At 40.7% G+C, this 13,123-nt stretch overlaps 1 protein-coding gene across 1 annotated transcript; it reads left to right on the top strand.

Annotated features, from left to right (window-relative positions):
- Nucleotides 1-514: 514 nt before the first annotated feature.
- On the top strand, nt 515-1,990 carry LOC123017058 (potassium voltage-gated channel subfamily A member 5-like). The gene is made up of 2 exons (XM_044418144.1): nt 515-1,284; nt 1,318-1,990. Exons 1-2 carry the CDS (start codon nt 515-517, stop codon nt 1,988-1,990), a joined length of 1,443 nt encoding a protein of 480 aa, XP_044274079.1.
- The last annotated feature ends 11,133 nt before the right edge of the window (nt 1,991-13,123 follow it).

Genomic DNA, 13,123 nt, shown 5'->3' with positions numbered 1-13,123 from the left:
AGGAGGCTCACAGTACAGCCTGGAGGTGGCCGGCTTGGACGGGCAGCCGTGCGGAAGGATAGCGCAGCATGCTGGCCGCCTCTTTATGCTGCTGCGGCGGCTGCTTCTCATGGAGATCGCGCTGGTAACGCTGGAGAACGGAGGCACCACAGCCCTGCGAGGAGGCGAGGATGGAACTGCTAGTGGAACCAGCAGGGTGCCGCGGTGTAGAGGGGACCTACTCCAGCTGCCCACCTCGGCGCCCTGGCTGAATGAATGCGGAAGCAAGGAGGGTTGTCCGCAGCCAGAAGATCGGGCGTGCAACGAGGCGGCGGCGGCGGCGGGAGCCTACATTTCGCCGAACATCATCTCACGCACCGATTCAGCGTCGCCGCCGCGCGGCCTCCTCTTGAGCCCGCTGGCATCGGAGGAAGGGGGGCACCGCTTGGGCATGGGCATGGCCATGCCCAGGACCGCCTCAGTCAGCAACCTGTCTTGCTCCGCTGCAGCAGCCGCTGTCGAGGAGAGAGACGACATGGAGGAGGGGGACGAGAGCATTCTGCACGGCCAGCAGCGGGTCCTCATCAACATTTCTGGCCTGCGCTTCGAGACCCAGTTGGGCACCCTCAACCAGTTCCCAGATACGCTGCTGGGCGATCCTGAGAAGCGTATGCGCTACTTCGACCCCCTCCGCAATGAGTATTTCTTTGACCGCAACCGACCGAGCTTCGACGGCATCTTGTACTTCTACCAGTCAGGGGGCAAACTCAGGCGGCCAGTCAATGTCTCTATTGATGTCTTTGCTGATGAAATTCGTTTCTATCAGCTAGGCGAGGAGGCCATGGAACGGTTTCGGGAAGACGAAGGCTTCATCAGGGAGGAGGAGAAGCCCCTGCCCACCAATGAATTCCAACGCCAGGTGTGGCTCATTTTTGAATATCCCGAAAGCTCCAGCTCAGCCAGGGGCATTGCCATAGTCTCAGTCCTTGTTATCCTCATCTCCATCATAACCTTCTGCCTGGAGACCTTGCCTGAGTTCCGGGATGAGCGGGAGCTCCATGCCCCCCTTCTCCCTCTATTAAATGGTACCTCTAGGGACGACACCCAGCAGCCACCTCCCAGTACTCTGACTGACCCCTTCTTCATCATTGAGACCACTTGTGTCATCTGGTTCACCTTTGAATTGCTGGTGCGCTTCTTTGCCTGCCCCAGCAAGCCTGAGTTCTCCAGGAACATCATGAACATCATTGATATTGTAGCCATTATCCCTTACTTTATCACCCTGGGCACTGAACTGGCTCAAGAGCAACAGAAGAAGGAGCAATCAGGCAGCGCCAGCAATGGGGGCCAGCAGCAAGCCATGTCCTTAGCCATCCTGAGAGTCATCCGGTTGGTCAGGGTCTTCAGGATCTTCAAGCTCTCCAGGCACTCCAAGGGGCTTCAAATTTTGGGGCAGACATTGAAAGCTAGCATGAGAGAACTGGGGCTACTTATCTTCTTCCTTTTTATTGGAGTGATTCTCTTTTCCAGTGCTGTGTATTTTGCTGAAGCTGATGACCCTGAATCACATTTTTCCAGCATCCCTGATGCCTTCTGGTGGGCAGTGGTTACTATGACCACAGTAGGTTATGGAGATATGAGACCTGTCACTGTAGGGGGCAAGATTGTGGGATCCTTGTGTGCCATTGCTGGTGTCCTCACCATTGCCCTTCCTGTTCCTGTTATCGTGTCCAACTTCAACTACTTCTACCACCGAGAAACTGACCATGAGGATCAGGCTATCCTCAAACATGAGTCAAGTAGTGCACAGGGCAGCTCAACTGGGGACTTGAAGAGACGAGCTAGTAAAAATTCATTGGACAAATCTGTTGTGCACTTGGAGAATGCTGAAGGGATCAACAATGGCACTAAAACTGTAGAAAAAACCACTATCAAAGCAAAAAGCAGTGTAGATCTTACAAAATCTCTCTATGCACTCTGCCTGGATACCAACAGGGAAACAGACTTGTAAGACAAGTGAAATAGAAAGGAAACAAAGTTTGTTTGATGGGATTTTTGGGGACGGATAAGACTGCTATCTAATATATGTATAAATACAGTAGCTGTTAAAAAGGAGTCTGCAGCAAAGTCAAGTTGGTTGGGTGGTGGGGGTACTGCTTGTTCTTTCCCATAACATCAAGTGTGTCACCTGTTTATAATACCAGCTAGGATTAAGCTGGATACCTCCCATTATCTAGGAGGATTTTAAAGCTGTTAACGTGTCCAAGCTAACATTGCTTGCAGATAATTTATTTTAGTAAAAAGCAAACCAGAATGGTAGTTTCTTAGCAGCTCATTTCTTGAACAATTAATTTATCCAAACCCATTTTTCCCAAGGGAAGAAAATGAATCATTTATTGGTACTGTAGTGTCAAGCTGAAATATTTCTATTTTTGAGATGTATGATTATATTTATAGTTAAAAAAGAGCACTTTTTCTGTGATCTATGACTTCATGAAATCTCTAGGAAACTTAGATAAAGAATACATTTTCCATTTTTAAAAACAGGCTTTCTTGTATGTGAAGTGAATGTGGTATTTTCAATCTTCTAGCAGAATAAATATTTTGTTGTAAGGTGGGGTTTTGTTCTCTTGGTGAGCCTTAAAATGCAAATCTTTTTCTTAACAAATAGGTTTAATACTGTATCATATTTTTGGTAATCCAGTGATGTGGTATTTATCCCAGGAAACAAAACAAAACAAAAGTTTGAAGGTTCTTGTGATTAAACTTTTATATCTGACATTTTAAAAGGATTTTTTTAAGGTAGAGAATTGTTTATTATTGTTTAGCTGTGGCCCAAGTGCACAACAGATTGAAGACTTTGAGTGTGAGCAAAGCATGAGAAAAATATGTTTAAGCTCTATAAAAATTTTTGGATTCATACTTGAGATTCCAGGTGGTGGCCATCAGAAATTCCATGTGTATTCATTTAAAGAGTGCTTTTGTGGCTTCTATTTGGCATCATGTGGCTTGGAGAGACCCTCAGATGGATTTGTTTTATATAGAGCTTTATTTAAAAACAATAAGATGGACTTTTGTGGTGCTGCTATTTCTGAACAATAAGTGACAGAACTACCTTCATCAAGCTTAGCACTCCCATTGTACAGCTACAATGTGGAAGCCTGCTATGAAATCATCTGAACTATAAATCACATATTGATACTTGTCAGTTTTGTTGCTGTAACTGCTTAAAAGACTGGGCTCTATAGGCGCCTCTCTCTCTCTCTCTCTCTCTCTCTCTCTCTCTCTCTCTCTCTCTCTCATTTTCTCTGTTTCCCCCCTTCTTTCTGGAGAACTCCTCTTTCATCATGAAGGCCTGAGTCTTTTGTCACTTACAGTGGTGTAACACAACTCATTGAAGAAGACCAGCACCCAAGGTTAGTTTATGCCCATTCATGAACATTATTAATTCAAATTAGTGTTCTAGCTAAGAAAATACTTTAAATCAAAATCATGCTTGCCTGTCAATAAAACCTAGCTATGAGAAGTGAAAACATTTATGTCCTGTTCTTTTGATGATAACAGATGGCCTCGGGAGAACACCCAGTCAAGTGGAGCCCATATATATAATTAGCATAATCAAGTGTTAATTTTTTTCTTGTATTATATCACTTAAAGCTCCAGGTGGGAACTGCATGTGTGAATGAAAACTACTTGCACATAGAAAATTGGCATGTGTCAGGAAGAAGGCATGGCTGAACAATTTTCTCTGACATGCTTTTCTATTTTTGTGAAGAAGAATTTAAACACGCAGTCTCCCATGTCCCATTCACATTCTGCTACAGACTGGGGAAAAACATGTTGTTTGATCTGCTGACTCTGTACATTAGTCCTTAGTTTAGCTGGACTTTAGCAGTTACATTTTAAAATGTATTGATGTCTGTAAATGTAGTTCTACCTAAGTCCACCTACAAGTTATTTGTCCTAACTGTTTTTAATCAACCAGTGGCCCATTCCTATGTATGCTAACTGACAGTAGAATCAACCTCTGTGAAGCTTTCTTGCCTCATCATATGAACACAATACTACACAATATACTAAGGCAACCAGCAAGTAGCTGCTTACAAGCTTCAACCATTCTAATTTGAAAGCAATAACCTGATGACTAGACTATCAAATCTTTCCCAAGAAAGGATGAGCATTTTAAAGTAAACTTTGTAAGCCCAGTCCACCTATTTAATGTTCCCTACAGTGAATGGAATTGGAACATGGACACAATCGATTGTCATACAAGGTGGATTTTTAATTTTAATTTTTTTTTGCTGGACTGAAACAAATGAACAGATTGCTATTCTCCCACTTAAAAGAACATTAAGGCCAGACAAATGTGTGTGAAGGAATGGTGCATTTGGCAGAACGAGAATGAGAATGAGAGAAGTGTAGGATTCTAAACTCTGGGTTTCTTAAGTATACAAATAGATGTTTTGGTGCAGTGTTTTTCTGATTATGAAATCAGGCCTAAGGCAAAAGAAATGGAAATGTTGGTCCCTCCTTCTTTGTGATGATTGGATTCTGTAGTTTGGTTCAGTAGGAGTTGTACACTCATGCAAAAAGGCAACATAAAATTAATGATTAGAAAAATAGTTTTCTGGATGTAAAATTACCTACTCTCACAGAATAACAATGCAGAATAGCAGAGGAAACATCCTCAAATGATAGCAGGGATTTTTTGTAAGATCATTTAACTTGTTATTAGAAATGCAAACTTGCATTGTTGCCTTCAGAAGAGCTTTTTTTTAATGCATTGTTTGTTACAGCCTGTATCTATGTAGTGCATCTATGTGACTTCTGAGTCACACTGAGTTCAATCAAGTGTGCTCTGAAGTAAGGGTGCATGGTGTTACAATCTCAGAAGACTGTTGAGAACTTAAAGTGCATAGCCTGAAGCAGCTGAAATTTATAATTGGAATTTAGCACCCCCTCTTTCCTTTTTAACAGAAACTGTGACTCAATATTTTCATGTAAAACCTTTTGACAACTCTGATAACCCTAAAGGAAATGTCTTGCATTACCAAAAAATAATAAAATAAAATATCTGGTTTCACTGTAAATTATAAGTACAAACCCTATCTCCTCAAAGAATAGTTTTTCTTTGGAGGACAGAGTAGCATTTAACAGAAAGCTCTGCAAGGCCTCTCACTGGCTGCAACAGAAACTTTTCCCACTGTGGCTTGTTGACTTACCTATAAGTCCCATAACTGCTGGCAGTAAATGATGCTCCTTGTGTAGTTTCTCAGTGTGAAGAAGGATCCATGCAGCTTCTTGTGCAGATGGACCCTTGGCTGTATGTCCATTGGCTTTTTTTTTTTTTTTTTTTGGGCGGGGGGGGGAAGGCAGGAAGGAATAGAGAACAATGGCTGAAATAGGATTTTTTATTATTATTATTCAAAATTCCAACCTTATTTTCAGAACAATGAAGGTAAGCAGCATTATTCCCCAATACGCAAAAGTTTTTATCATGAGGGAAGAGTGAACAGTTCCTTTCCCCCTGCTTGTTATCTAAAATGTTACAATCCAGAAATCACTCTAAAGATAGCATGTTTTTCTGAATATTGGAATCAACCACCACTAAAACTTTAGTATGTAAAAGACTGAAGCACTGATACATCTGGAAGGTATCAGGCTAACAATGGCTGTTCTATTCCATATTGTGCTATATACATTTTCTCAATCAATTATCAATGTATCAATTATCCATTTATTTTGCATCAATTTAAAATAAGGATATATATGTTGCAAAGCAAACTATAATTTGAAAGCTTATTGATAATTTATATTGTTTTCCACAGTTGAGGGGGTGGCGGTTTAGGCATAAGTGATACAGTGCCTAAATGGGGGTAGTTGTAATTGATGTCCAATTATATTTTTAATAGTGCTGCTTGAGCTCATGGACAAGACATTTTGGAGGGCTTTCAATGATAGGGTTGTAAGAGATGACCTGCTGGCACATAACAGCAATAGTGATGCTTATTAAACTCAGACCATCTTGGGGAAAAAGCTGTATTTTAGAAAGCTTGTCAGTTTTTAACCACATGTGACTACAGATTGGTAGGTTAGTCCAACATACAGGTTAAATGGTGCCTAAATCCAGCCACCACTGGTGTGAGGCACAGCGATAGAGTTTGCATCACATGCTAATAACCACAGGTGGCTTTGCATGTCATCAGAGTCCTCTACCCATAAACCACTCCAAGTAGCCATTGCTTGTTCTTGGGTTTAAGAAAAGCTACCATGGCTTTGTGTGTAATCTGAACCACTTCTGCTAGAACTTTGGGTGTGTGCTAAGTTTTCATAATAAGCCAGGCAGGGCTGCAGACTGAAGAGCTGGCCAGGACTACAATGTTTTCCATGCCTGCCCTGGGAAGCTAGGAAGTTTCTGGGTCAGGCTTGTGTTTTCCCTGGCCAGTAGCCACTGGGCCTTCTCTATCTAGCCATCTCTTATCCCGCCCCCACCTGCCGCTGTCAAATTTCCCTCAAGCTCTGGTGCAAAGAACTTGTGGCCTTCCTTCTTAAATTTGTGGACACACTAGAATGCCTATGGCCCAGCATCAGAATCATGACTGTAAAATACAAAAGTATCTTCTATGGTTCCTGAGAAGGTACAACCTTGCAAATGCCCATTGCCTAACACCTAGCAGTGGCAACATGGTAGACATGCAGGCATAACTCAACTGGAATTTATTTTTATACTAATCTAGGAGTTCCATGTCACAGAATAAAAAATGAGGCTTCAATGAAATCTGCGTTTGACATAACCAGATGTTGGAGGAATATGTAACAGATTCAAATAAGTTTCTAAGAAGTTAAACTGTGGATTCCATAGCTGATGATAACCATGCAGAGGACTGTTTGTTTAGGCAGGAAGAAAGACCTACGCTAGCTGAGAAATGCTGGACTGGCTGGGGAATGATGGATGTCTAAACATGCATACGGATGTGCCCTTAGTCATGGCTAATTTTAGCTAGATCATGTATCTGTGGAGTTCAGTGGAACTGTGTTTTTTCTGGAAATACAATTTTTAATATGTAAATTAACTCAAATTTTAATTTTAAATTTACACTTTAATTCAAATTTAATTAAAAATTAAGTGTACATTTTTGCTATCCCAGAATAAAATCATTTGGGTGATTTAGGCTGGTATCCCAACTAACTTATCTGGCAATAAGCCTCAGTTATCCTAGGGGAGCTTCCTACTGAATAGACATCCACCAGAGTGTCTTGCCATGCCATCAAAGAAGTGTTAATATATCCAGTGAATTTTTAGGACATGAACTCAATGTGAACCATTTGCAAGATAAATGAACACAGAAGAGTTATCCTTGGAAGTACCATTCTTTTAAACAACTGTTTTCTTTGGGACATTAGGGTGATTTAATGGGCATATGCAAAATAATAACTGACCTGGTTCATATGCCACAACAATCCACCATGGGTGATGTCTGAGTGTAGTGCAGTGTCCTCAGTGGCCTATTTTTCACAAACAAGTCATCCTGAGAACGCATGGCTTGCTGCTGGGTAGTTCAGGGTGGCTTGTTTTTATGGTGGCTGTCATGGCGTCCAAGCCCAGCAGATTGGCTTAGCATGGATTGTTTGAAAGGGCTGTAGAGCCAGAACAGCAAGAAACCTGGACACTCCTTTTTGGATTGGAGATCTTCAGAATATCATAGTGTAGTACTGTGAGCATTTTAAAAAATGTTATTATTTTAAAATAATTTAAAGTATAAACCTGATGGAGTCTTCATTCTGCTCTAGAAATGCTTCTTCAAGAGAACTGAGGAGGGTGCTACTGCTGCTTATGCAGATGAGAGGAGATTTTTAACTTTCTCTTAGTCTTCTACAGTAAAAGTAACAAGTCTTTGAAATATTAAAGGCTAACAGATTTTTTCATGCTGCAATAAATGTTAGTCCTTAACATACCACAAGACTATTTCCTGTGTTTATCACAGAAGCCATACATCATACAAAGCTCATAATAGTTTATCATACAGGGAAATTAGTTGTTATATTACTTTACATGTTCAGTTCTATTCCATTTGTTTGTTTGTCCCTGGTTCACACAGCTTTGATTAAATCTGATAGGACTGCAGTCACTGTTTCTCATTAGAACATAGAAACATAGAAATAGAGCAAGTCAGAAGGGGTCTCCCAGGCCATCTGGTCTGACCTCTGGCTCCACTCATGACATGCCTACCATATGCACGTCCAGCCTATCCTTAAAACTCATTCTCATATGCAGACAAGTCCACCCTTCTCATCCATTCTATAAAGATTATATCCATAGAGGACTGAATCCTACTTATTTGCCTTCAAAATTAAGCATTCTAAACTCTCCCATCTTTTCTTGAAGGTTTCTGGTATAGCCATAAATGTGTCTATACACCATGTCTATCCCCCAGATGTCTCTGGTGCGTGCATTTTCTGCTATAACAGGCCTTTTTGCAGCCCAATTTCAATTTCAACATTGGTACTCACCAATAGTTCATTGTTAGTAATGATTTATGCATGTATCTTTATTATGTACTGTATACATAATAAATTTCTTTTTATAATGTATTCAGGGAATTCCAATATAAAATTGTTTTGTCCCTTGCAGTAGCAAAATCAGGTATAGACAATAGGGGCACCTAAACAGACAACACAACCTGGCACAAAGTTTGTTTGTTTGTTATTAAATTTGTATTCTGCAACCAATTAGTCCAACCAGACTCTCTAGGTAGATTACAAAGCAAAATAAAATCAAAACATATATACCAATAACAATATAGATAACATTAAACCAATTATATAAACAAAAATATTACAGTAAGCACAATTTACAACGATATACACAACACAACATTATACAGCTGACAGTAGGATGGTTAAGTAAGGGATTAAAACAATAGAGGTTAAAATTCTAAAGCATGATAAAATTAATTCTATTAAAATTTATAGGAGATAAAATCAATTGATAAAACATCTGGAGAATAGTTTTTGCCTCACACTGAAATGATTGTAAAGTAGGCCTCAGGCGAACTGAGGCATGCAGCTTCTGGGAAGGCCCCTCTTCTGTTTGCCATCCTCCTTACATCCTTGAAGGATGGCTCATTCAGAATGGCCGCTGAACCTGATCTTATGGGTCAGGCAGGTACATAGGGGAGCATACAGTCCTTCGAGTATCTTGGTCCTAAGCTGTTTAGGGCTTTATATGTTAACACAAGGAACTTAAATTGGGCCCAGAGCTCAACTAGTAACCAGTGAAGTTGGTAAAGTACTGGAGTGATATGGGAATGCAGGAAATGTGCACTGGGAATCCTAGGGCTTATTTTCCAGTTAGGTCTTATTTTCAGGGGAACAGGGTACTAATCTTTATCTAATGAGATATTATATTTAAATGCGTTACTATAAATCATACCTCATATCAGATATTGAATCAAAACTCACTTTGAACATCCCCATTAGCCTTGAAATCAGTTGCAGGAAGAGGACCATTGTTATATCTCAAAACTAAAAGTGTCCTCCAACTTCCATGATGATATCACAGAGAAGTGTGTGCACATGACCTCCCAAAATTTTCCACTGCGTTTCTACTCTACCCTGCCCCTAACTCTGTTCCCTAAAAATTGTTAACTGGCCTTTTATTCCTTGACAGTTAAGAAAAGAAAAAACTTAGAAAATTCTGAAAAACTTTCAGAAAAGTTTTGGCTTAGCTTTAGTTGTCATCAGGGTTCAGTACCTTTCCCAGGGTCTTCCAACTGGCACATTTCTGAGGGGTGATTGTGGAAGCATATTATGCTTTAACACAGGTGCTGATAGCCCTGCTACTTCCCTGAAAGACATATGGTGGGTGTGAAGGGGTCAGCTCCTGGGAAGACGTGAAGCTAGTGATGAGTCAAAACCTGATCTCAAATTTCCTGAAAGTTTTCTTTCCCCATGAGAGTTCTGTATTTCTGCCTCATTCTCAAGGCATTCTATAATATATCCTGAATTTCTCTTGGTGGTGTTTCTCATCTTAATCACTGTGAAGTGGCTGAGGATAGTGTCTGTTTTGCTTTTTATTATATATTTCTCAATTGCTCTACAGACTCCCAGGATATCTGCACTTTCTGATCTGAAAAGAACTATGGAATAAGCTCATATTTTCCCTGGACTTCAATTCATGCGTGGAAAACACTGAAAGTTAAGCACTGTTGGAGAGATCATTATACAGAGAAAAATAGGACACTTGTGCATGCATCTCCTCATAAACAAGGTAAGAGCAAGAATGCACTCATAAGAAATTCCCTAACATTTCTTCTCCTTTGAATTTCTTTTCAAAAACATTTTAAAAAAAAATTGAACTGGAATAGTTAGGGGGAAAAAAGACATCCTGTGATATTTCAGTCTTCAAGGGAGATAACAGGGTGATAACAGAATATGGTGGGTTTTATGACTTTTATGGCCTTAGAAACACACTGAAGGTCTAGTAGCTGGTATTTAAACTTAAAATGGTGAATGCGTCCTGAACTTTAAATCTAATATCAGGGGATGCACCGTGTTACAATATATTTCAAATCTTTCCCTACTGCTCCACTTAACATATATGTGCAAGCTGATCTTCTTTCCAAACTTGAGAGACAAAACTATGCCTAGATCATATATTCCAAATTGGATCCTGATATCAAAAAAAGGGAAAATATGTCACAATTAGGAGAAACATGCAGAAAAAAACAAGTGAATTAAATAAAGAACTCTTGTGCCTTCCCCCCGCCCCGCCCCCCCAGAAAAAAATGCACAGAAGGTAATCTATTAAAATATTTATCAACCCTTTTTGGAATACTTCAGAGGCTTATTTATTTATTAATGTTAATGCTTTTTAATCTACTCTCCCTTAAAGGAATTGAAAGGATTTGATCCAAGTTTATGGACAAAATAATCCAGTAACGTGGTGGTGGTGTTGTTATGTGCCATCAAGTCATCTCTGATTTATGGCAACCCTATGAATGAATGATTGCAAATGTTCTGCCCTTGACAGACTTGTTCAGCTTGTGTAAGTTCCAGGCAGTGGCTTTCTTTATGGAATCAAAGCATCTCACACTGTGTCTTCTTTTTCTTCTTCTGCCTTCTACTTTCTCTAGCATGATGGTCTTCTCCAGGAATAGAAAGGGAAAGAAAAATACTCCAGGTGCATGATAGGCTGCAAGGGTGGTGCCAACATAAGAGATTCAGATGCTGGGACCACAGACATTGCTACTTGGAGGAAGGATTGCTGACAAAGAACAGTTTGCACCCCACAATAGCTTCACATAGCCCAATATCTTTTGGAGGACAAATTCTGCCAGAAGTGACCCCTCAAATTCTTAATATGCATGGTTGCTAACTTTATTCTACAAAAGTAGAGGAAGGAACTGGAGAAACAGCTGTCCCCAACTTAATACTGACTAAGAGGGATGACTTTACAGATAAAGTGGAAGTTACAGGAACTTTGGGGAAAAGGAAATGTTAAAGGCACAGTCACAAATGATTCCAACAAGAACAAGAGATAGCAAATTACTGAAGAACCCAATGTGGCTCTACAGCAACTTTCGAGTTGATGTGAAAACAAAGAAAGATATGTATAGGAAGTAGAAGGAAAGCTGGGTGACAAAAGAAGAGTATAAATGGGTGACAGAGAAGTGCAGTTATGAGAGCATGAAGACTGAAGTGGAAAATGAGCTGAGGCTAGCAAGGGATAATAAAAGATTGCCATCCAACCAGCCAGCCAGCCCTGGCTTTTACAGGTATGCACAGTATGAGACAGAAAAAAGAAACGGTGGTTCAGCTTCTCAATGAGGACAAAATAATGGGAAAAGGTTAGTGAGAAATACAGACAAATGACAAATATAAAAAGTTCACTTGTGGGGGAGGAGAGAAATGAGGAGGCAACTATGAAAGGCAAAAGTTACTCACACATACAGAATGCCAAATAAAAATCAAATAGTCTACTTCACCTGGTCACATTACCTACTTAAGTCCAGTCTTGAATATTAGATCATTTGCAAGTTTATTGTAGAGAAGATGTTTTGACAGGCAGAACTTCTTGCTTCCAAAGTGGTTGAAATGTATGCAGTGAGTGGGACAGGTGAGAAGGTTCCAAAAGGACTGTGGGAACCTCTGAGCAATAAAATCTCTGCAGAGACTGGTGGTTGGACTGTCTTATATTATAGCCTCCATTTCTGTTGCCATTAATCCAGCTAGCAAATCAGAAAATTACCTACTTCTTCGACCCACCTTCTTCATGTTGGAAAGTTCTAAATCAAAATCCCAAAGTTATTGGGACAACTTTAGCCTAAATAAATAAGGGAATTAGTGGGCTAGATGGCAGGAAACCAACTGACCAGCTTTAAGGAGCACTGCAAATCTATATCAGAGTAGGGGTTTGTCACAGTTAGGGATGTGTGAGGAATCTGTTCTGGGAGTGGAAATCTACCAGATTTACTGGGCTCAGCTCTCCAGACTCCAGTCTATTTTGTTGCAGCTCTGAGTATGAGTACTTGGCAAGTGTACCCAGCAATCACAGTGCACTTGCCAGGGTTCGACCCCATGTACTGCACAAGCAGTGTCCCTCTTCCATGTCATGTGCAACATCCTTTCTGTGTGCTGCTGCAGCTGATGAGGAAGGTTGCTGGTTGTGCAGCCTTCTTCCTCCAAGCACTTGCTTACTTCCTCTTGGCTCGATTCACTTTCCAAGACCAGGCCAAGCACAAGAGAAAATCTCTGAATGCTAATGGATGGAGTCCACTGGCTTTCATCCCAATTATATTAATAGCTTGCACATCCCACTTAACTATCCTGAGTTCATTGTGCATTGGGCAACCCATGTTTCTCCTGGCATATGGTTAAGCATGAAGAAGTTTGGCGTAACATCTTCCCCCCTCTGTCCTCCAGCCTTCTCCTAGCATGTATGCCAATGTCTCTTTCATGACAATCCCTTGTGTATCCTTGTCCCTATGGTCCTATGGTGAACATTCTGTCTTTTCTCTTGCCCTCTTCATTCTGACTGCTGCCACCTTTTGGAGCACTTACCTCATTCTCCATTATGTTTTGTGCTTCAAAAGTGCACCAATGGGTTCATACATTTTTAAGAATAGCTCCAGTCCTTCACAAG

Source organism: Varanus komodoensis, unplaced genomic scaffold (genome assembly GCF_004798865.1).
Source record: "Varanus komodoensis strain SLA01 unplaced genomic scaffold, ASM479886v1 scaffold9, whole genome shotgun sequence".
Classification (NCBI taxonomy): Eukaryota; Metazoa; Chordata; class Lepidosauria; order Squamata; family Varanidae; genus Varanus; species Varanus komodoensis.
This window is presented reverse-complemented; position numbering and strand designations above follow the sequence as displayed.

Excerpts from the sequence above, each read along its gene's own strand:
- LOC123017058 (XM_044418144.1), top strand. The coding sequence starts at position 515 with ATGGAGGAGGGGGACGAGAGCATTCTGCACGGCCAGCAGCGGGTCCTC. Across the intron at positions 1,285-1,317 it reads GGCACTGAACTGGCTCAAGA|CAATGGGGGCCAGCAGCAAG; the intron begins GCAACAGAAGAA and ends AGGCAGCGCCAG.